The 24,177-nt window shown below is 47.1% G+C and overlaps 1 protein-coding gene across 1 annotated transcript in view; it reads left to right on the top strand.

Annotated features, from left to right (window-relative positions):
• The first annotated feature begins 8,010 nt into the window (after nt 1-8,010).
• The window catches only part of LOC137623452 (probable E3 ubiquitin-protein ligase HERC1), a 187,289-nt gene continuing 171,122 nt past the window's right edge, over nt 8,011-24,177 (top strand). The window contains exons 1-2 of the mRNA XM_068354287.1: nt 8,011-8,023; nt 8,276-8,449. Of these exons, the coding sequence (XP_068210388.1) occupies nt 8,011-8,023; nt 8,276-8,449 (187 nt within the window). The remainder of the gene's footprint in view (nt 8,024-8,275; nt 8,450-24,177) is intronic.

The raw sequence follows: 24,177 nt of genomic DNA, 5'->3' as shown, positions 1-24,177 counted from the left end.
CTTTTCCTGATATGCTTAACCACAGCTAAAAGAGTCAGTGAGATTCATGCCTTCAGCAAGAACATCGGATTCTCATCCGAAACGGCTACATGTTCTACAACTTGGTTTTCTAGCCAAACACGAGCTGCCTTCTCGGCCTTGACCAATATCGTTCGATATTCCAAACTTATCGTATGGTTGGAAATGAACTAGAAAGAGTATTATGTCCTGTAAGAGCTCTTAAGTTCTATTTTAAAAACCTTTACGAGGCCTGTCTGAAGCTTTATGGTGTTCAGTTAAGAATCCATCTTTGCCTATGTCAGAGAATTCTTTATCCTATTTTATCAGACTGTTAATACGAGAAGCTCATTCCCTTCTGAATGAGGAAGACCAAGCTTGGCTGAAGGTAAGGACACACGAAGTTAGAGCTGTCACAACTTCCGTGGTCTTTAAACAAAATAGATCTCTGCAAAGTATATTCGACGCAACCTATTGGAAAAGCAAATCAGTGTTCGCGTCTTTTATCTTAAGAATGTCCAGTCTCTTTACGAGAACTGCTACACTCTGGGACCATTCGTAGCAACGAGTGCAGTAGTGGTGGGGGCTCCACCACTACAATTCCCTAATTCCAGAACCTTTTTAATCTTTCTCTTGAAATATTTTTGGGTTGTCCGGAAGGCTAAGAAGCCTTTCGCATCCTACTTGATTTGGCGGGTGGTCAAAATCATTTCTTGAGAAGCGCCTAGATTAGAGGTTTTGATGAGGACCTTTAGTATGGGTTGCAACCCTTCATACTTCAGCTCCTAGGAGTCGCTCAGCATCCTATGAGGATCGCGAGGCTCAGTAAGGAAGACGTACTTAAAAAGGCAGAGTAATTGTTCAAGTCGTCTTCCTTACCAGGTACTTATTTATTTTATGCTTGTTATTTTGAATAACTGCTAAAATGAAATACGGAATACTTAGCTCATAATAATGTCAACATGTAATGCTGGTCTCTACCCACCCCCCTGGGTGTGAATCAGCTATATGATCATCGGGTAAGTTTAATATTGAAAAATGTTATTTTCCTTAGTAAAATAAATTTTTGAATATACTTACCCGATGATCATAAATTAAAGGACCCACCCTTCCTCCCCAATAGAGACCCAGTGGACAGAGGAGAAAATTGGTTCTTTGTTGACATCGAGTACTTGAGTACCTACTTGACAGATGGCGCTGTTGATGTACACCCCCACCTGTATAGCGATCGCTGGCGTATTCCGCCCGTAGGTTTTTTCTGTCGGGCAGCAGGGATGCAGCTATATGATCATCGGGTAAGTATATTCAAAAATTTATTTTACTAAGGAAAATAACATTTTTCAATATTAAACTTACCCGATAATCATGTAGCTGTCAACTCCGTTGCCCGACAGAATTCTACGGGAGGGATACGCCAGCTATCACTATACTAGAAGGGGGTGTACTCACAAGCGCCACCTGTGGCCAGGTACTACAGTACTTGTTGTTGTCGCCACCTCACTTTTTCCTCTGTCGTGCTTCCGGCTAGACGTTCTTGGATACGCTTATGATTTTGGAGTATTGTTCACGGTTTGGTGAAGTATTTCTCTAAATTTGCAGCTATTCGCTATACTGGAAACTTCTTTGTTAGCTTAGCTAGCGTTTGGAATTAATTTTTATGGTGACGAAGAGAGTATGAACTCTCTTTCACTTTTAAATGGCCGACCCTTCCCTTAGACGGAAGTGTTGGTGTCTAAGAGAGTATAGACTCTCTTTCTTAGTTTTGTTATAGATTTATTTTATATCTCTCCGCCTTTTATAGGCCTCTTCGATTAACTTACTTTTATTATAAACTTATTAAAATTAATTTTTATATTTGTTTATATTCGACCTTTCCTAATAGTAGGCGGTCTTTTCTTGGTACCGAAGTTAATTATCATTGAGCCCGTCATTTCGGTTTTACTTGTTAACATATTATGCTATTTTAATGTCTTTGAAAGAATTTCTTTGATAGTCTCGTACTGTTTTCAAAGTTGAACTAACGTTTTGTTTTGTCTCTGCAGTTGTTGACGTTCAGAACGTTCAACTTGCGCTCTATCGTTACGATAGAGAAAGAATTTTCACGGTGTCACGTTGCAGTAAGAGTAACCGTGTCTAGCGTTTTGTTCATTCTTTCTTAACTTAATGGTTTTAATTCTAATAAAGGAACTTTTCTTTTGGGAAATATTTCAGTTTTTTCCTTTAACAATAATATGTTTTAACGATATATATGATTGGGCTCTTCTCTCAGGTTCTAAGTCAAGAGAGAGAGAGAGAGAGAGAGAGATAGAGACGGAGGGAGAAAGAGGAGGATAAACGTTTCATTCAAGCGAGTAACGTTGTTATCGTTTTTGCTCTTCTCCCTAGTCTCTTTAGGGGAAGAAGGTAAACGTTTCTAGAGTGATCTAGTGTTTAGTCTCTTTCCAGCCACTGAATTATTTATCTTTCATTAGATTTTTCTGTTACATTGTAATTCTGTTTTCGCAATTACTAACTTTTGAGAAAGGATAGAATTGCGTGTTTCAGGTACAAACCACTTAAAGTTTCGAGTTCAGTGAAATAAGTGCAAACAGAAAATCAAAGTGATAAGTGATTAGCGCAAAGTGTGTCAGTGTTGTGCGTGAGGGTACTTCTGTGCGCGCCAGTCGTCCTCCCAGTCCGGGACCTCTTGCAAGCTCCCAAGCCCAGGGGAGAAGTAATGTCGAAGGGCAAAAGGGTTCGGCAGGCCTTGATCGGCGCACAGAAGTATCCTCGGTGGTTGCGGGCGTGTCTTACAGAGACCGTCACTCCCACCCGCAGATGATTGAGCCCTTATTTTGCTCGTCTGCAGAAGAAATTTAGGGGAGAAAACGCTGGTCTCAGGTCTCAAGACCTCTTAAACGTAAAGTCCAGACCTATGCCAGACGTACGAAGTTAGAGTTCAAAGCTCTGACTCGCCGCAGTCATCAGTTGAATGCACTCCGCCTAAGAGGAGTAAGGTTCTGCCGCAACAGATCTCTGCTGTTAAGGCTTTACCTCAGCAGACTTTAGTGTCTGCCGACCCCAAGTTGACTCTACTGCAGTCCATGCAGTCACAACTTTCGGTCTTGATGCGTGAGTGTCGGGCTGAGAAGGTTGCGCCTCCGCCTGCGCTCGCTCCGCCTGCGCTCCCTCCGCCTGCGCTCGCTCCGCCTGCGCTCGCTCCGCCTGCGCTCGCTCCGCCTGACCGCAGTACTGCCTGCCAGGCGTACGATGTTGAGCCACGTTATGAGTTTACTGATCCCAGTGGTGTGCAGCTCCCTCCTCCTTCCTTAAGGCACCTCAGCAATGGGAACAGGAGGCTTATACCTCTCTTCCTCCGCTTCCACTTGCTGTTCCACCAGTGAGGCAACACTCGCTTGAGGTACAACAACCTCTCCCATCCATGAGTCAGTCTCCTCAGCTCTCGCTGCAGCGAGCTCAACCCTCCTCAAGGTAAGCACCTCAACACCTTAGCCTTGCGCCTCAGGAGCCTCAACTTGCGAGACATTTACTGCGTTCTGCGCAGCCACTACCTCATCGCTCTCAGCTCACACCGCAGGAACCTCAACTCGTTCCTCAGGAACTTGCTACTGCGCTTCCGCCAACCACTCAGCAAGCGCAACCCTTGAGTTCAGCCACTCTTGCCAGGAGTCAGCCTCCTCCACCCATGCGCCTACCTTCTGCTACTTCTTTTGATCAGCCTTTGCAGACTGAGCCTCAGGTGTTCCCTCAACAGAGTCTTGAAGAGGAAACCACAACTATGGTTGTTCCAGCTCGTTCTGACTCTGCTGTTCAGCATACCTTACCTCCATTTTCAAACATTATGATAATGGAGGTTATTTGTATTACTTATTTAAAAATATATTTGTATTCCTTGCAATATATTTTTAACAAATCGCAAAATATGGCAAAAATCATGAGTTATGAATGTAAGGTAATATTATGTTGATATTATACCCCTTGCAAGCATGCATGTAGTAATGCAGTGTTGCCAACAGGGCGAGTTTCCCTTTCCGGAGGTGAAGTAGATTATAGTACATTTAGTGTAGCTTAATTCTACGATTATCATGCCGGCTATCAAATTCATCAACAAAACAGTCTAAATCAATTCCCTCGGCACGTGCACTTTCAATGGACGGTAATGCGATATTACTCACTCTAGCACTGGTCATGGAATTTCTGAGAAATGTTACACGCCATGCAACACGCTCTGCTTACCTTACAGCATGTTCTACATACAGCATGCTCTGCATACAGCATGCTCTGCTTACAGCATGCTCTGCATACAACAGGCTCTGCATACCTTACCGCATGCTTCTCAGTCACACATCTTTGGTTGTTGCCAACTCACTAGACTGTCAAGCAGTTTCTTATCGTTGCTTTCTAGTCTGCTGCGTTTGCACAGTGTAACCCTCACTGAGAGAACTTAGCTTTTCTCGGATATGGTCCCTGTAGATGAGAAAGTGCTTTTCTCCCTCCTTCTGATATTCCCTTGAGGACTCTGTCATTTGGAGAGGAGCCTTTAGCTGCGTAGCCTCCTATGGACTTTTATTTAAGCATAACATGCTTCCAGGGAAGGTAATGGTCCCACTTCAGTCGCTAATCCCGTCTGTTACCACACCTGCTCCCATAGTCCTTGAGCTGTGTTGCAAGACATGCAGTCCAAACTTAGTCCTTGTTAGAGGATTTTTTGTTTACGGAGTCAGTGTGTCACTGGGAAGACGTTCAACAACCAGTAGGAGTGACTTGTTGTGACGCAGTACGGCAACCTTAGCAACCCGATAAGGAGTTGTCTGTACGACCCAGACAGTCTAGACAGCTTCGGGTTGTCACTGTACTTCCTCGCTTCCCCATGGTTGACAGTTCACAGACTGTGCAGCAGTACCATGATCTTGTGTCCGGCTCCGTCAGACGACTGGCTTTTAAGAGCTCCCACAAGTCGTCGCTGTCTGGAGATTCTCAAATGGACTATGGATCTGACCAAGGAACTGGGCCTCCTGGTCAATTTTGAGGAGTCTTAGCTCGTCCCATCCCAGACCATTGTCTCCCTGGGTATGGATCTTCAGAGTCGAGCTTTTCGGGCTTTTCCGTCGGCCCCAAGGATCTTCCAAGCCCTAGAATGCATCCAGAGCATGCTGAGAAGGAACCGATGCTCAGTCAGGTAGTGGATGAGTCTAACAGGGACACTTTCATCGCTGGCCCTGTTCATCGTGTTAGGGAGACTCCACCTCCCCCCCCTTCAGTATCATCTAGCTGCTCACTGGATAAAGGACATGACGCTAGAGACGGTCTTAGTTCCTGTTTCCGAAGAGAGAAGGTCTTCTCGCGTGGTGTAAGAACAGCTTTCTTCTCAAGGAAGTCTACCTTTGGCTGTTCAGAAACCCGACCGCCGTCTCCTCTCGGACGCATCTGACACGGGCTGGGGTGCGACTTTGGACGGATAAGAATGCTCGGGAACATGGAATCAGGAGCAAAGGACACTTCACATCAATTGCAAGGAGTTGTTGGCGGTTATTCTGGCCTTGATAAACTTCAAGTCCCTCCAGCTTTACAAAGTGGTGGAGGTGGACTCTGACAACACCACAGCCCTGGCTTACATCTTCAAGGAGGGAGGGACTCTTTCGTGGAAGTTGTTCTAGATCGCAAGGGACCTCCTCATCTGGTCTAAAGATTGAAAGCTCACGCTGGTAACGAGGTTCATTCAGGGCGGTATGAATGTCATGGCAGATCACCTCAGCCGCAAGGGTCAGATCATCCCCACAGAGTGGACCCTTCACAAGAATGTTTGCAGCAGACTTTGGGCCCTTTGGGGTCAGCCAACCATAGATCTGTTCGCTACCTCGATAACCTAGAGACTCCTGTTGTATTGTTCTCCGATTCCAGACCCAGCAGCAGTTCACGTGGATGCTTTTCTGCCGGATTGGTTCCATCTCGACCTGTATGCATTCCCGCCGTTCAAGATTGTCAACAGGGTACTTCAGAAGTTCTCCTCTCGCAAGGGACACGGCTGACGTTGGTTGGCTCCGCTCTGGCCCGCGAGAGAATGGTTCTTAGAGGTACTGCAATGGCTGGTCAACATTCCCAGGACTCTTCCTCTAGGAGTGAACCTTCTACGTCTACCTCACGTAAAGAAGGTACACCCAATCCTCCACGCTCTTCGTCTGACTGCCTTCAGACTTTCGAAAGACTCTCAAGAGCTAGGGACTTTTTCGAAGGAGGCAGCCAGAGCGATTGCCAAAGCAAGGAGAACATCCACTCTCGGAATCTATCAGTCTCAAGGGGAAGTCTTCCGTAGCTGGTACAAGACCAATGCAGTTTCCTCAACCAGTACCACTGTAACCCAGATTGCTGACTTCCTGTTATATCTAAGGAAAGTAAGATCCCTTTCAGCTCCTACGATCAAGGGTTACAGAAGTATGTTGGCAGCGGTTTTCCGCCACAGAGGCTTGGATCTTTCCACCAACAAAGATCTACAGGACCTCCCTAGGTCTTTTGAGACCTCAAAGGAACGTCGGTTGTTCACTCCAGGCTGGAATCTAGACGTGGTCCTAAGGTTCCTTATGTCATCAAGATTTGAACCTCTCCAATCAGCCTCTTTTTAGGACCTCACGTTAAAAACTCTTTTCCTCGTGTGCTTGACAACAGCTAAAAGAGTAAGTGAGATCCACGCCTTCAGCAGGATCATTGTTTTCACATCTGAAACGGCTACATGTTCCTTGCAGCTCGGTTTTTGCTAAACGAGCTTCCTTCACGTCCTTGGCCTAAGTCGTTCGAGATCCCAAGCCTGTCCAACTTGGTGGGGGAATGAACTGGAGAGAGTACTTTGCCCAGTTAGAGCTCTTAGGTACTTTCTAAAAAGGTCTTAACCTTTTCGAGGACTATCAGAAGCCTTATAGTGTGCTATCAAGAAACCTTCTTTTCCAAGTTCTAAGAACTCAGTTTCTTACTATTCAGGCTTCTGATTAGGGAAACACATTCTCATCTGAAGGAAGAAGACCTTGCTTTGCTGAAGGTAAGGACACATGAAGTGGGAGCTGTGGCTACTTCTGTGGCCTTCAAACAGAGCCATTCTCTGCAGAGTGTTATGGATGCAACCTATTGGAGAAGCTAGTCAGTGTTCGCATCATTCTATCTCAAAGATGTCCAGTCTCTTTACGAGTACTGCTACACCCTGGGACCATTCGTAGCAACGAATGCAGTAGTAGGCGAGGGCTCAGCCACTACATTCCCATAATCCCATAACCTTTTAACCTTTCTCTTGAATACTTTTTATGGGTTGTACGGTCGGCTAAGAAGCCTTCCACATCCTTGTTGATTTGGCGGGTGGTCAATTCTTTCTTGAGAAGCGCCGAGGTTAAAGGTTGTGATGAGGTCCTTTAGTATGGGTTGCAGCCCTTGATACTTTAGCACCTTTGAGTTGATTCAGCCTTCCAAGAGGAACGCTGCGCTCAGTAAGGAAGACGATCTTATTAAAGGCAGAGTAACGGTTCAAGTCGACTTCCTTACCAGGTACTTATTATTTCATTGTTATTGTGGATAACTGATTATATGAAATACGGGATACTTAGCTATCCTTTAGTCTTGTACACTGGTTTTTCACCCACCCCCCTGGGTGTGAATCAGCTACATGATTATCGGGTAAGTTTAATATTGAAAAATGTTATTTTCATTAGTAAGATAAATTTTTGAATATACTTACCCGATAATCATGATTTAATTGACCCACCCTTCCTCCCCATAGAAAACCAGTGGACCGAGGAAAAAGTGAGGTGGCGACAACAACAAGTACTGTAGTACCTGGCCACAGGTGGCGCTTGTGAGTACACCCCCTTCTAGTATAGTGATAGCTGGCGTATCCCTCCCGTAGAATTCTGTCGGGCAACGGAGTTGACAGCTACATGATTATCGGGTAAGTATATTCAAAAATTTATTTTACTAATGAAAATAACATATTTCAGTTCATACTAAGTAATTTTTATGGATATACCCTTAGGAATGGAGATCTTTAGTAAACCACCACTATTTTTAATTGTATAGGAATTTTACCCCATTTTGGAGGAGGTGGGGCATAGATGGCTGAATTAATTTGCTTACTTGTTTCATTAACCTGTATAAAGAGCTGATTTAGTTTTTTATATCTATATCTTTTATCCATATTCTGTGATATACTGTAACCTTGATATCTTGTTCACATATTTTTTTTTAATTAAACATTTTGCAGATTTTAGATAATGAAAAACTTTTATTCTTTATCTAGCAGGTGGGAGCTTATGTTCAGAAGTTCTTGGGACAGCTGTGTCAGTGGTTCAAGCATTACCACCACTGTCTCTTGCAGTCGAGTCAAAATTACCTCGTGTTGGATTGGCATCTCTCTCACAGCTCACATCTTTTCTCGGTGAAACTGCAAAGCCTTCCTCTCCAGCTGATGCAATAGGTCAGAAACAAATATATTTTGTAGTATTTCACATATATAAGATGGTGATTATGTTTTTGTATTTGACAAAATTTTTTAGGATTTTGAAGATTCTTACCTATAGGTCACTTTGCTTATACCCTGTATTAAAAAGGCGAGAGCTTCCGAATATCCTTTGCATATACTCTCCTCTGGAGTTTGCCATTGTAGGACCCTAACCAAGGTCAGAAGGTGCCTGAGTGGCTCCTACTTTAGGTGAGGCCCCCCTTTCTGGTCCTCACAATGTTTATGTCGCCAAAGTAACACAGTTTTTTGCATTGTTCTATGAATTTTTCTTTTATACTGTAATGAGGTTTAAATGATTAGCACATGGTATTTCATTCATTATTTTGATTGCTTTAGTGCTGAGATTATTCAGATGTTTTGTGCTCTGACCTGATTTTGTATTCTACCACCGGCCAATCAAAAATTGTTGATTGTGTCATGCTTCATGCTGCGTGAATCCAGCGCATGCCCAAGGAGCAAACGGGAGGTTGCTTGCCGCATCTTCCCATGTTACTACCGGTTGCAAACTGAAGAGGTTGTTCCCTCACTTCCTCTCTATAATTGAGCCTTTTGCATTTGTCTCGCCTACCCTTTTAGTGTGTAACGCACTTGGCTTGTGTTTTTATCTTATTCACAGTCAATTGAGCTGTTACTCTTTAAATATATGTTACGAGTGAGTGCATATGACCAATAAATCTCAGTATTTATGTTTTTGCTTAGGACAGGATAGTAACTTGTGTGGTCTCCTTATGAGCTGGGCGGACATGGACACACATCCTCTTGGTTTGTATGCCTGGATAAGAGATGTTCAAAAGAATCTCCATGTAATTATTGTAGAAAGTGGTCTCCCTCCCAGTGGGAGAGTTAAGCTTCTCGCCGTAGGAAACTTTGTGAGATTTCCACGCTACTAAGTCTCCTTCTGATGGGAGTTAGAGACGAGATGGGAGTTAGAGACGAGTTTCTTTATGGACAGCGAGAAATCCCCTCTGATATTACAGGTTGAGATCAGTCAGAAGCCTTATTCCCTCCCGAGTAATGCACACACTTAGGAAAGTGTTGCTCTCACACAATGAGATCTGGAAGAGCCCTAATTAATTATTCAAGATGTTGAGGGAACTGTTAAGTTCTATAGGAGAATGTTAGGTAGGAAAGGGAATATTGGCCCTACGCCTGCGTTAGGTTTCAGGCCTGATCTAAGAATCAACCCTTTGCACAATATCTTGCTTCTGTAGGCAAGACGGTCGCTCCATTATCTCTCTCCTTCACTGAGTCCGCTAATTACGCCGATATTACCCACTTCTGAACTCTTATTAGAGTGAATTTTCTTCTTCCTTATGTTACCGAGATGTTGAAATTGTCTTTTCCTTTTTGGCATGACGAAAGTCTTGCCGAAACCGAGAAAAACCGACATAAAAACAAGTGAATGTCAGAGGTCAAAGTCAAATGTTTAACCTCTATGTGGTTTGTGGTAGTTCTGAAGGCCGAAGGGTGCAATTACCGTGTAATACATCGTCTTGTGACTCATGGAATCTATACAGATGCCATTGCTCACAATTTGTTTAACATTGAAATGTAATAATTATCAAAATCTACGATAACAGAAGAAAGACTGAATTTTCTTGTAGGGAACAATGTTTTTGGTTTATTGAGTTACTTTTACTGATTACCCTGTAAATATGAAAGTAAGAGGAATTTGGACAAAATATTTTGTATACGCATTCTCCATCGCCATATGAAGCTCATTGAATTTTTTCAATATTCTTTTTTTTTCCTATACTCCTATATATTGACATTCCGGTTGGGCCCCTTAAAAGAGGATGTAACGAAGCTAGGAGAATAGTGCAGAAAATGGCAAATGCCTTTCAGTTGTGAGAAATGTAAAGTCATGCAATTAGGTTATAGTAACCCACAATCAGATTACTCCCTGCTGGGTAATGAAATAGAAAGTGTGGACCAGGTGGAAGATCTCAGTTTTATTATTAACAAGGATTTGAAGTTCGCCAAACAGAGCTTAAAAGTTGAAAAGTAAGCACAAAAATTAAAAGGTTACGTAAAGAGACAATTCAAAAACAGAAATAAAGACACTCTACTACAGCTGTACACATCACTAGTAATACTCCATCTAGAATATGGAGTCCAATTCTGGGCTCCAAGTGTTCAGAAGGATTTACTGTAGATAGACTGGAAGCAGTACAAGCTACGGCCACTAAAGCAGTTCCAACTCTAAGGCAATTGGATATAGATGAAGGATAGAATGTTTTAACTTATTTGATCTACAAACCTGACGACTAAGGGGACAGTTGATAGAGGCATTCAAAATTTTTAAAGGAATAACAAATGTACAGCAGATTACAACAATCTATTCATGCTTAGCACAAATCAGTCCAGAGGTAATGGGTACAAGTGAAATTGAAAAGATAAAACACCACTCTATGGGGCAATTTATTAACGTAAAAAATAGCAAATACTTGGAATAGACCTCCAGGAGATGTACTAAACAGTAACACATTAAACGAGTTCAAGAATAAGTTAGACAAGATCATAAGAACTCTCTAAATTCGTAAACTAAATTGCTCTACTAAGGAGCAAATTGAGTCTCCGCAGATGGACTAAAAAGTCTCTGAGACATCCAAAATCCTTTTAACTCCTTTTAACTAACACACACACACACACACACACACACACACACACACACACACACACACACACACACACACACACTCTCTCTCTCTCTCTCTCTCTCTCTCTCTCTCTCTCTCTCTCTCTCTCTCTCTCTCTCTCTCTCTCTCTCTCTCTCTCCATAGAATACATATATATAGCAGAAAGAAACAAAATCAGTTTCCTTAGAAAGGGCAAATTAGATATTGCACATGAAATAAATTTGTACTTTACATAGATCTATATTCATCAGCTGATCGATAGTTTTAGCCAACAACATAACATATATGTACTGAAAGAAGTCTGTAAAAAGCATGGTTTTCAATGTTAACTGACCTTCAGTTAAACATTTTTGTACTTTTCTAATATCAATTCAAGGTGCATTTTAACAACAGGAATTACCAATTTTTTGTTTTGTTTTAGTTTATCAGCTCATCTCAAGCTGAAGGTATTGTGAATATGTTCATGCATTATAATTAACAGAATATCGTTGATATCTCCTAACTTATATGTTATTATTTGCCGATTTCTAACTTTTAAGTTTTACATTCTGACTGGTTCTTTGGGAATTTTCAATATGGTGCTGTACAGTATTATTTGCTAATTTCTAATGGTAAATTTCACGTTTTGATTTTCTGATTTCCTTGCCTTGTTCGCTGAGAGAAGTGGTTGTCAAAGGCTACCTCTCAAGCTTGACCATAGTCCTCATGGTACAGTAGTTGTCTATGTGGATACTGACGAAAACACTATGGAGGCCTATTTCCATTTTTCCCCTAATGTGTAGTGTGGTGCTACGAGCGCTTGCGATTCTTGTACAGTATCTTGGAATTTTCCTCGCATGTCGAACTGAATTTCCTTCCAAATTCTATCTCGTATCTCAAAAAACTCGTTTGTAGATAAACTTGTAAGTCGAGGTTCCACTGGAGTCCCACCCACCCAGCCACCTGTCAAGGATCTTCACTTTTAAAAAGCTTTTCAGGTAGGGACGGAGTTGTGGTTGAGGTGGGAAGTTTAACTTTAAAAGAGGGTAGGTTTGTATATGCAGCATAACAAATAAAAATTTTTAAAAGTAACTTGTATTTTCCTAGCTAAACAAACCTGAGTTCTTTAAAGTTGAACTTCTTACCTCAAAAACCCATCTCAGTCTGGAGCCGAAGGTCAAAAGGGAAGAGTCTTTGACCAGAGGGTGGGTTGGGCTACCCACTCATGCACACCACCTTTCTAACTAATTAAATAAACCTTTTAGCTTGTACTAAAGATATTTTCTATTTTAAAGGACGTAAGTTTGTAAAGCTAGAAAAGTTATAAAATACTTTAAAAACTAGTTGTTCCAACACGGTTACTTACCCAAAACTACCTTCTTAGGAGTTACTGGCTAACTCTACCTAACCGACCAGCTTTTTGTATAGTTTATCTCCCTCTTCTCGTTTTCTACGAGGTCAACCTCTGGCAGTGTGGTACATGCCCGAGGCGACCCCGGGGTCAGGCAGCGTGATATCTCAGGTCGAGTCTTCAGTAAGTTGCTGGTCGCAACGTGATATACATCTCGCCGCGCTCTCTCTTACCTGTACGACCCTCGTGTCCCCCAATCCTTTGTGCTTACCGAGTGTTGCCCACGTGTTTTCACTTCACTTTCCCGTTCATCCTTGTGTCTCTTGGTGTGTTAGCGTTGTGTTATGGAGCATCCTCGTCGTTGCCCTGGGCCTGTGGCTGGGAAGTCTTGCGGGACTTTCCTCTCCAAGCCTGAGGTTGATCCCCACTCCCTGTGTTCCACGTGTAGGGGGAAAGCGTGTTCTCCTACCTCTACGTGCCCGGAATGTGCTGATTGGACTGAGATCCAGTGGGTGCGCTTCGGGACGAAGAAGAAGAAGACAACTAAGAAGTTGCCTAAGGATTCAAGCTTTTCCTCGCCTGCAGATTCGCCAGACGATTCGGTAGACCGTAGCGCCCGCCCTTCCCCCCCTACCCAGCGTAGGGGACGAGGTAAGTCCGTTGCGGGGAAGAGGCCCATTGCCCTTCCCCAAGAGTCTGATTTTCCTGTGGGGGATGTGTCCAGTGTGGGGCAGGCATGTGCGGGGCCTGAGTGGAGTGCAGAAGTGTGGGTAGGAGGCGAGGGCCTGGTGCCCGCAGGTCCCGTCGCCTCGGTAGATCCTATGTGGGGTAGGCCGAGTGCCGATACTTCCCCTGCCTCGTGGCGTGTTTCGAGTGCTTCGACCGCCGGGGGAGACACGGAGAAAGGTAGTTTGACGTCTTCGGACCCCGCCATGTGGGTGAAACCTAGGACTCTCTTCAGGTCTCCCGTTAGAGAGCAGGTAGATCAGTGGATCTGTAAAGGACTCGCGGGGACCCCTCCGGCTCCCTCGGCTACGCTACCCCCCGTGTTTCTGCAACCGCTCGCACCTGAGAAACGACGTGATTTTAAATATTAAACTTAGCCGGTGAATATATAATAGCTGACGTCTCGGACGGCTCGACAGAAACACAAAAACTCGCGAGCGATCGCCATGAAGGTTGCGGGTATGCCCACCAGCGCCGACTATCGGCCAGATACCGCATATACTTGTAAACAGTTCCAGTTTTTCTCTGTCGGTCTTATCGACAAGTTGATTCCGCTCGCTGTTGACCTTGAGTTTTCGTCATTTTTGGTGAAGTACTTCATTTTGGTTGTTTTGAGCTTTCGCTGTGACGGGTGTTTTTCTCTTCAATTAAAACTCTTGAACCCTTTTTTGGCTAGTGTTTATTGTTGATGACTTTGGATTTGTTTTGGATTTTCTTTGACTGTTCAATATGGCTGACCCTTCTCCTATCCCTGGACTTAAATTTCGCAAATGTAATGCTAGGGATTGTAACAGACGTCTTCCCAAGGCCTCTCTCGACCCACATACCGTGTGTTCTAATTGCCGGGGTAAATCCTGCCAATTAGGAGATCGGTGTGATGAGTGCGTGGTCTTGTCGGAATTCGACTGGCTTGAATTTGATAAATATTCTCGTAAGCTGGAGAGAGATAGGGTGAGGAGAAGCTCCTCTAGGTCGTTGGAATTTTCCTCCTCCCATGCCCCTGAACCTAATCCTTCCCCTGTAGTAGTTGTTCCTGAACCCTCTACTAGCACTCATGAACCGTCCATGCGGGATATGTTTCTTGCCATTCAAGCTTTAGGCGAGAAAGTTGAGTCCTTAGCATCGGACCGTAACCAACTCATGTCAGATGTGAATTTATTGAAGTGTCAGAGTGCCAAATCAGAAAATCGTAGTGATAAAGTGATAAGTGCGCAAAGTGTATTTAGTGTTGCGACCGAGGGTTCGTCTGTTCGTGCTTGTCGCTCCCCTAGTCCGAGACCTCTTTCAGGCTCCCCTGCACCAGGGAAAAGTAATGTCGTAGGAATTAAGGGGACGAGAGGCTTTAACCAACGTACAGACGTTCCCTCTTTGGTATCGGGCGTTTCTCGTCAAGATCGCCCCTACCATAAGACGAGCGAGGCTGTATTCTCCTCGTCATCCGAAGGCTTTTCGCAAAAGAAACCTTGGCGCAAGGTTTCTAGACCCTTGAAGTGGAAGTCAGTCCCTTCAGGACAGGTCCAGCGTCCTGGCTGTAGCCATTGGGACAGCTCTGACCCTTTGCAGTCGTCGGAAGACTGTTCGCCTATTAAATGTAAGCGTAACACGGGCTCCGAGAGTCTCAGTAAAGGCAATGTTTTGCCGACACAGACGTTACCATCGTCTCGGCCCGTCCCGACTCCCGTTGATCCTAAATGGGTTGTCCTGCAGGATATGCAGACTAAGCTTGCCTCCCTTATGGAGGAGTATACCGTTGAGCAGGTTCACGATGATCCTCGCCGTTACGCTGATCGAGACTCTGGCTGTCAGCCGCCCAAACGAGCTTTTACTCGTCCTTTTGACGTTATGGAACGTGATGTCGGTAGTTTGTCACGTCAGTCACGTGACATGGATCCTCACTCGCTGCAGTCCCGTGTTGACTTTCAGCCGCTGCCGCAGCCTCGTGTTGACGTTCAGCCGCTGCCGCAGTCTCGTGTTGACGTTCAGGACGTTCGCCAACTAGCTCAGTTGCCTCGACTTGACGTTGAGCGTCAAGCACCGCAGTCAAAGGTTGTTTTGACTGCTCAGTCTAGGCAGTCAATGCAGTTCCGACGTGACGTCGAGCGTCCATCAACTCCTGTTGTTGTTGTTGGTCAGTCGCAAGGTTTTCAGTCCTTTCAGCAGCGGCATGACGTCGCTTCCTCGACTGCTACTGCTGCTCCTTTGCTTGTGGACATTGCCTGTCAAGCATTGCCGCCGCGGCAGGTCTCTCCTTTTCATGAGACTCAACAATTGTGGGACAAGGTTCCTTCAGATGAGGAAGTTGCTGATCCTCTGCCTTCTGATATTCCTTTGGGCATTTTATCAGACGGAGAAGAGCCTAAAGCTGCTCAACCCTCTATGGACTTTAAGAAAATCATGATGATTTTTAAGGATCTTTTCCCAGACCATTTTGTAACTTCTGCTCCTCGTTCGCCTCCGTCAGAGTTTGCGCTAGGCCTAGCTGCTTCGAAGCCTTCTTTTACTAAGCTAGTGCTCTCTCGCTCTTCTAAGAGGGCTTTATGTTTGCTAGGCGACTGGTTGATCACCAGGAGTAGTTTGGGGAAGACGGCCTTTGCTTTCCCTCCTTTTAAACTAGCTTCTAGAGCGAGCGTCTGGTATGACACGGGAGAAGTTCTCGGCTTGGGAGTTCCTGCCTCTGCCCAGGGAGACTTCTCAAGCCTCGTAGACTCTCCCCGTCGCCTGGCCATGAGACGCTCTAAAGTTTATTGGTCCTCCTCGGACCTTGACCATCCCCTTAAAGGGGTTTACAGGGCCTTCAAAGTTTTTAACTTCTTAGATTGGTCTCTAGGAGCATTAAGCAGGAAGATCTCGTCGGCCGACCAGGATGTTTCCGTGCTTATTATGTCCTGCATGGACAAAGCCATCCGTGATGGCTCCAATGAGCTCGCCGCTACCTTTACGGCTGGAGTCCTGAAGAAGAGGGAGACTCTTTGCTCGTTCCTTTCGGCAGGAGTAACTCCCTGTCAAAGGTCGGAGCTTCTCTTTGCCCCCTTGTCATCTGTCTTGTTTCCTCAACAGTTGATCAAGGATATTGCGGCTTCGCTGGTGCAGAAGGATACACACGACCTGATGGCTACTTCTGCTCGTAAGGGTGCTCCTTCATCGTCTTATGTCGTAAGACCCAAGATCGATACCCCAGCGACTAGGTTTATCCCACCCTTTCGTGGCAGAGCCCCCAGCAGGGGAGGCGCTCGTGCCGACGGTAAAAGAGGCAAGAGGAGAGGATCCAAGTCCTCCCGTGGCAGAGTCTGACTGCCCACGTCCTCAGACAGCGGTAGGGGCCAGACTGAACAGCTTCTGGCAGGCCTGGGAGAAGAGGGGTGCAGACCAAGAGTCTGTGTTGTTGCTCTAGGAGGGGTACAAAATACCTTTTGTACGCAGACCTCCTCTAGTAACAGTTCCTTTAGACCTCTCTCCCAGGTATCGAGAGGAGTCAAGGAGACAAGCTCTACATCAGCAGGTTTCTCTGTTGCTAGAGAAGGGAGCGGTGGTGAAAGTCTCGGACCTTCAATCACCGGGATTTTACAACCATCTCTTCCTAGTCCCAAAGCATACAGGAGGTTGGAGGCCAGTGCTGGACGTCAGTGCGCTCAACGTTTTTGTTGTAAAAACAAAATTTACGATGGAGACCACGAAGTCCGTCCTAGCAGCGGTCAGAGAGGGAGAGTGGATGGTCTCTCTCGACCTGCAGGATGCGTACTTCCACATTCCTATACACCCAGATTCTCAACTGTATCTGAGGTTTGTTTACAGGAATGTGGTGTACCAGTTCCAAGCACTGTGCTTCGGCTTCAGCCCTGCTCCTCTCGTGTTTACGAGGCTCATGAGGAATGTGGCAAAATTCCTTCATTTATCGGGAATTCGAGCCTCCCTGTACCTGGACGACTGGCTTCTCAGAGCATCGTCCTGTCATCGCTGTCTGCAGGACCTTCAATGGACGTTGGGTCTGGCAAAGGAGTTGGGACTGTTGGTGAACTTAGAAAAGTCTCAACTGAATCCCTCCCAGACGATTCTCTATTTGGGGATGGAGATTCGCAGTCTAGTTTTTCGGGCTTTTCCATCTGCCATCAGGATAGAGCAAGCCCTGCTCAAAGTCCGCCTCATGCTGAAAAAAGACCGTTGCTCAGTGAGAAGTTGGATGAGCCTCTTAGGGACTCTGTCATCCCTGGAGCAATTTATCTCACTAGGGAGACTTCACCTTCGCCCTCTCCAGTTCCATCTAGACTCCCATTGGAACAAGAGCAAGACTTTGGAAGCTGTGTCAATCCCGATCTCCGAGCCAGTAAAAACGTGCCTGAACTGGTGGGACAGCAACATAAGTCTGCGAGAGGGTCTGTCCCTGGCGGTCAAGAACCCAAACCACGTGTTGTTCTCAGACGCGTCGGATTTGGGTTGGGGAGCGACTCTGGACGGTCTGGAATGTTCGGGTCTTTGGACGTCGGATCAGAGGAGCATGCACATCAACTGCAAGGAGCTGTTGGCGGTTCACTTGGCCTTGACGAGTTTCGAGAGTCTTCTACGAAACAAAGTGGTAGAAGTCAATTCGGACAACACCACAGCCTTGGCGTACATCTCCAAGCAAGGAGGCACTCACTCCCACACACTGTTCGTCATCGCAAGGGACCTCCTCATCTGGTCAAAAGATCGAGGCATCTCCCTGTTGACAAGATTCATCCAGGGGGACTTGAACGTCTTGGCGGACTGTCTCAGTCGGAGAGGTCAGGTGATCCCCACAGAATGGACCCTCCACAAGGACGTGTGCAAGAGTCTTTGAGTGACTTGGGGCCGACCCACCATAGACCTCTTTGCCACCTCGTTGACCAAAAGGCTCCCGACCTATTGCTCTCCAGTCCCAGATCCAGAGGCGGCCCACATAGATGCTTTTCTACTGGACTGGTCTCACCTGGACGCGTACGCATTCCCACCGTTCAAGATCATCAACAAGGTACTGCAGAAGTTCGCCTCTCACGAAGGGACAAGGTTGACGTTGGTTGCTCCCCTCTGGCCCGCGAGAGAGTGGTTCACAGAGGTACTTCAATGGCTGGTAGACGTTCCAAGGAGTCTACCTTTAAGGATGGATCTCTTACGGCAGCCCCACGTAAGGAGTCTTCATCAAAGCCTCCCCGCGCTTCGTCTGACTGCCTTCAGACTATCGAAAGACTCTCAAGAGCTCGAGGATTTTCGAAGGAGGCAGCCAGAGCGATTGCGAGAGCTAGGAGAGCATCTACCATCAAGGTCTACCAGTTGAAGTGGGAAGTCTTTAGAGACTGGTGCAAGTCATCATCCATTTCCTCTTCCAGTACCTCTGTAGCCCAAATTGCAGACTTTCTCCTGCATCTGAGAAATGTTCGCTCCCTCTCTGCTCCCACTATTAAGGGCTACAGGAGCATGTTGGCTTCTGTGTTCAGACATAAAGGCTTAGATCTGTCCAATAATAAAGATCTCCAAGATCTCCTTAAGTCCTTCGAGACCTCTAAGGAGCGTCGTATGGCAACTCCTGGATGGAACTTAGACGTGGTCCTAAGTTTCCTAATGTCCGACAGCTTTTCTTAGTGTGCTTGGCTTCGGCTAAAAGGGTCAGTGAGATCCATGCCTTTAGTAAAAACATCGGCTTTTCTACAGATAAAGCCACATGTTCGCTTCAGCTTGGTTTCTTGGCCAAAAATGAACTGCCTTCTCGTCCTTGGCCTAAATCTTTTGATATACCTTGCCTATCAGAGATCGTAGGCAACGAGCTTGAAAGAGTACTGTGCCCAGTTAGAGCTCTTAAGTTTTATTTAGCTCGTACCAGATCTTTACGAGGTGGATCTGAGGCCTTATGGTGCTCAGTTAAGAAGCCCTCATTGCCTATGTCTAAAAATGCTTTATCGTATTTTATTAGATTTTTAATCCGAGAGGCTCATTCTCACTTGAGTGAAAAAGATCGTTGTTTACTTAAGGTCAAGACGCACGAAGTAAGAGCGATAGCAACTTCCGTGGCCTTTAAGCAAAACAGATCTCTGCGAAGTATTATGGACGCGACCTTTTGGAGGAGCAAGTCGGTGTTCGCTTCATTTTACTTAAAAGACGTCCAGACTCTTTATGAGGACTGCTACACACTGGGTCCATTCGTTGCAGTGAGTGCAGTAGTGGGTGAGGGTTGTACCACTACATTCCCTTAATCCCAATATCCTTTTAATCTTCTCTTGAAATGTTTTTAATCTTGTTTTGGGTTGTACGGAAGGCTGAGAAGCCTTTCGCATCCTTTTTGATTTGGCGGGTGGTCAAATGTCTTTTCTTGAGAACGCCCAGATTAAGGGTTTTGATGAGGTCCTGTTGTATGGGTGGTCGCCCTGGATATAACAGCTCCTGGGAGTCTTTCAGCATCCTGAGAGGATGGCTGGGCTTCGTGAGGAAAGCGGACTAATAAGGCAGAGTAATCGTCAGAGTCAGCTTCCTTACCAGGTACCTATATTTATTTGGGTTTTGTTATGATATAACTGTCAAAAACTCTAAGCATATACGCCTTTATTGTATTAATACTGGTCTCTACCCACCACCATGGGTGTGAATCAGCTATTATATATTCACCGGCTAAGTTTAATATTTAAAAATGATATTTTGATTATAAAATAAATTTTTGAATATACTTACCCGGTGAATATATAAATTAAAGGCCCTCCCTTCCTCCCCGATAGAGACCCAGCGGAATGAGAAGAACTGGAGGTGTTTACAAGTATATGCGGTATCTGGCCGATAGTCGGCGCTGGTGGGCACACCCGCAACCTTCATGGCGATCGCTCGCGAGTTTTTGTGTTTCTGTCGAGCCGTCCGAGACGTCAGCTTTTATATATTCACCGGGTAAGTATATTCAAAAATTTATTTTATAATCAAAATATCATTTTTCCCCCCACGGTCTTGGACATGTTGGCCGGTCGGAGAGCTCTGTCCTCATCCTCGTCGTCGTCATCGGACTCTTCGTCTTCTTCGTCATCAGAGGACGAAGACATGAACCTGATCAAAAGGAAGAGGGAGAAATCTCGAAGGAAGAAAAAGTCTCGTTCCCGCTCGAGGCATGGTAGGAAACGGTCGAAGTCCTCTAAGAAAAAAGCGAAGAGGAGTACTGTAAGTCAAAGGACTGGGTGAATGTCACAGTGCCCCGGAGCGAGCTGTTTAGGTTGTCCACAGCCGCGGCCGCTTCCGGGTGGCTCCCTAGAGCCTCGCCTTTGTTGTGTCACCCTCCTAGCTCCTCCTTCGACCTAGCCGCCCGGCGGGAGGGCTCGAACCGAGACCCCCGTGCATTGTTTAACCCTACAGTAGCCTCCGCCCCTTCTTCCCTTAGGAAGGATATAAGGAGTATGAAGGAAGGCTTAGCGTCGACCACGGGCACCTTGGAGGCCTTCCTTAAGCACCAAGGGCGCCCGTCGGTCCGCATGGATCCCCCATCCACGGAGCCCCCCGTGGAACAAGGTACTCCCATGACGGATGCCTTTGTATCCACGGGGCAGACCATACCACTGGCAGGCTCGGAGGACGTTGGTACTCCCATGACGGATGCCTTCGTCCCCACGGGGCAGCCCGTACCACTGGCTGGCCCGTCGGGCGTTGTTTTTCCCACCGTCACGGCTTACCCCCGTACGGAGGAACTGGTGACGGAAGACCTGGTGGAAGGAGGGGAGTGCTCGACGGACGACATCTCCTCCTACCGTAAGGTACTGGCCCTCATCCGAAGACACCACCGGTTGGATGAGCCCAAGCCCTCAGCTGCAAAGGCAGTACTTTCCGGACTGTCCAGGATGATCGACAGTCCGGTACAACAAAAGCCATCTCTGTCTCTCCCTCTCGCTCAAGACGTAAAGCTGGGGATGGAACAGATCGATGAATACTTGGCAGGACTAGTAGAGGCCCCCAGAAGTCAGAGTTCCTCCGAAGGGCATCGCGGCGGTCCCCGTGCGGTGGAAGCAGCGGTGTCCGCGCTGAACCAGGGAACCTCGGAAGACAGGGCATCCACGGCCCCCGTGTGCTTTTCCCCGACGGAAGCATCTATGATGGAGGACATGGCTCAGGACCTGGTCTACGTGTCCTCCTGGTTGGATTGGTGGTCGTGCGCTTTGGTGGGGTTTCAGGCATCACACGACCTCTCCCTTCCAGAAAATCAGGCCATGCTGTGGGACCTTGTTAGTTCTGGGGGCAAGGCTTTCAAATTCTTATCGTCCCAGTCTCTGACGGTAGCTTCGAACTGGGTCCTGAGAAAGAGATACTGTTTTGAGCAAACTAATGCGGAAGTTGCCTGACAGGGAAGCAAGGAGACTGAGAAATTCCTCTGTGTGGGGGAATGACATTTTCCCCATCAAGTTGGTAGAGGATACTGTGGAGAAGGTGAGGAAAGTGAGAGAGACGGATCCTAGGCCCCCGCCTATGAGGAAGACCACGTTTAGGAGAGCTCCAACGGACATCCCTCACTCCTCACAGACCACACCCTTGCTTCCCAGAAGAGAACTTCCTTCAGCCCCTTGGCTTCAAGCCTCGCAACAGCCCACCCGTAGGACCACGGCAGGCCCTCAGTCAGCCTACAGACCCTCCTATGGTAACGCTAGGAGAGGTAGATCTGGCCGCTCCTCCAGGAGAAGGTAGGAGGAGAGGCCCCCTACTCCCGCAGGAGCCCCTAGTAGGGGGGTGCCTCAGACATTTTTGGCAAGCATGGCGAGATCTCGGTGCGGATCCCTGGACGGTGACGGTCCTGAAGGAGGGCTACAGACTCCCGTTCCTGGAAGAGCCTCTCCTTCTCATCCCAGCCCAGAGGGCCGATTGGCTGGTTCCAAAGGACCCCTTGAAGAGGTTGGCGCTACAAGAGGAAGTAGCGACCATGATCAACAAGGGAGCTTTGGTGACAGTGGAGAACCCCAGCCCGGGTTTCTTCAGCAGGCTCTTCCTGGTGGAAAAATCGACAAAAGGGTGGAGGCCAGTCATAGATCTCTCAGCCCTCAACAAGTTCGTCTCAAAGACGGAATTCAAGATGGATACCCCCAAGACAGTGATCGCAGCCTTGAGGGAAGGGGATTTCCTCATGTCTCTCGACCTCAAGGATGCCTACTTTCAAATCCCTGTACACCCCTCCTGCAGGAAGTTCCTCAGAATCAAGTGGGAGTCCAGGGTCCTGCAGTTCAAGACCCTGTGCTTCGGCCTCTCGACGGCCCCGCAAGTGTTCACGAGAGTGTTCGCCTCGATCCTGGCGTGGGGACACGAGAAAGGAATTCGACTACTCAGGTACCTGGACGACTGGTTGTTGCTTTCTGCCTCAAGGGAACAACTGAAGGAGCAAGGCGATATGTTGCTCGACCTCTGCAAGGTGTTAGGGATCACGGTCAACCTAGGGAAGTCCCAGCTAGTCCCCAGCACCAGGATGACTTACTTGGGGATGGTCCTGGACACCCAGTTAGTAAGGGCCTTCCCCTCAGAAGAAAGGTTGGCCAACCTGGAACGTATCCTTCAACCCTTCCTGACGGGACAACCCAGGAGGGCCAAGGACTGGCAGAAGTTACTGGGTCACCTGGTTTCCCTGGAAAAATTAGTACCGCAAGGGAGACTCAGGCTCCGCCCGGTACAGTGGAATCTAAAGGAGTCGTGGGTCTAAGGCAAGGAACCCCACAAAGTAGTGCCAGTCCTCCCGAAGACGAGAGAGACCTTTCCTTGGTGGAGCATCAGGTCAAACACGGAGAAGGGAATGCCCTTCGCCTCCGACCCCCCGGAGATGCTGTTGTTCACGGACGAATCAAAGGAGGGCTGGGGAGCGCACCTGCTGGGAAAATCAGAAAAAGGGCTGTGGTCCAGCGAGGAGGCGTCTTTCCATATAATCATCCTGGAGATAATAGCAGTTCTAAGGGTGTGTCGACAGTTCGTACACTTACTGCGAGGGAACACTGTGGCGTTAATGTGCGTCAACGCCACAGTAGTGGCGTATGTAAAGAAGCAGGGAGGCATGAAGTCAAAGGTCCTCTGCGCCCTAGCCACGGAACTGTTGGAGTGGGCCACAGAAGAAGGGTTGGAACTGACGGCAAGGTTCATTCCAGGAAAGAGGAACGTGATGGCCGACGGCCTCAGCAGGGCGGGTCAGGTGATAGGTTCGGAGTGGACCCTACACCCGGAGGTAGCTCGAGCAGTCATCCTACTGTGGGGCTCCCCAGTGATAGACTTGTTTGCCACACGTCTGAATGCCCAACTCCCCGTGTTCTGCTCTCCAATCCCAGATCCGTCAGCAGCGTTCGAGGACACCTTCCAACATCCCTGGGACAGTCTCGATGTGTACGCCTTCCCTCCCTTCAGTTTGATCAGGCAAGTGCTGAACAGTGTGAGGAGGTCGTCCAACCTGTCGATGACTTTAGTAGCGCCTTGGTGGCCGGAGAGAGACTGGTTCGCAGACCTAAAGGAATTAGCTCTTCGTCCTCCTTGGCCGCTTCTGGACAGGCCAGACCTCCTGCGACAACCTCATTTTCACAGGTGGCACGAAAACCCTCGATCCCTCCGCCTTCACGCGTGGAGGTTATCGAGAAGCTCCTGAAGAAAGAAGGATACTCATCGAGAACCGCGACAAGGATGTCTGGGTATCTACGGCGTTCCTCGGCAGTTGTCTACCAGGCTAAGTGGGCAGTCTTCCTGAAGTGGTGTGCATCCAAAAACATTAGGCCCTTAGGGGCGTCGATCCAGGACATTGCAGACTTTGTGGTGTATCTGAGAGACGACGTGGGTTCGTCCATCCCAGCCATCAAGGGAGTTCGAGCAGCCCTAGGTCAAGTCTTCCTCCTTAGAGGCATTGACTTGGGAGCCTCGAGGCACATCTCGATGCTCATCCGTAGTTTTTAGCAATCATGTCCCCCCCAAGGAGGTACAGGTTACGCAGTGGGACTTGGCAAGAGTCCTCAAAGTTCTGTCAGAACCGCCCTTCGAACCTCTCAGGAACATTTTAGACAGAG

Source organism: Palaemon carinicauda, chromosome 30 (assembly GCF_036898095.1).
Source record: "Palaemon carinicauda isolate YSFRI2023 chromosome 30, ASM3689809v2, whole genome shotgun sequence".
In the NCBI taxonomy this organism is placed as follows: domain Eukaryota; kingdom Metazoa; phylum Arthropoda; class Malacostraca; order Decapoda; family Palaemonidae; genus Palaemon; species Palaemon carinicauda.
This window is presented reverse-complemented; position numbering and strand designations above follow the sequence as displayed.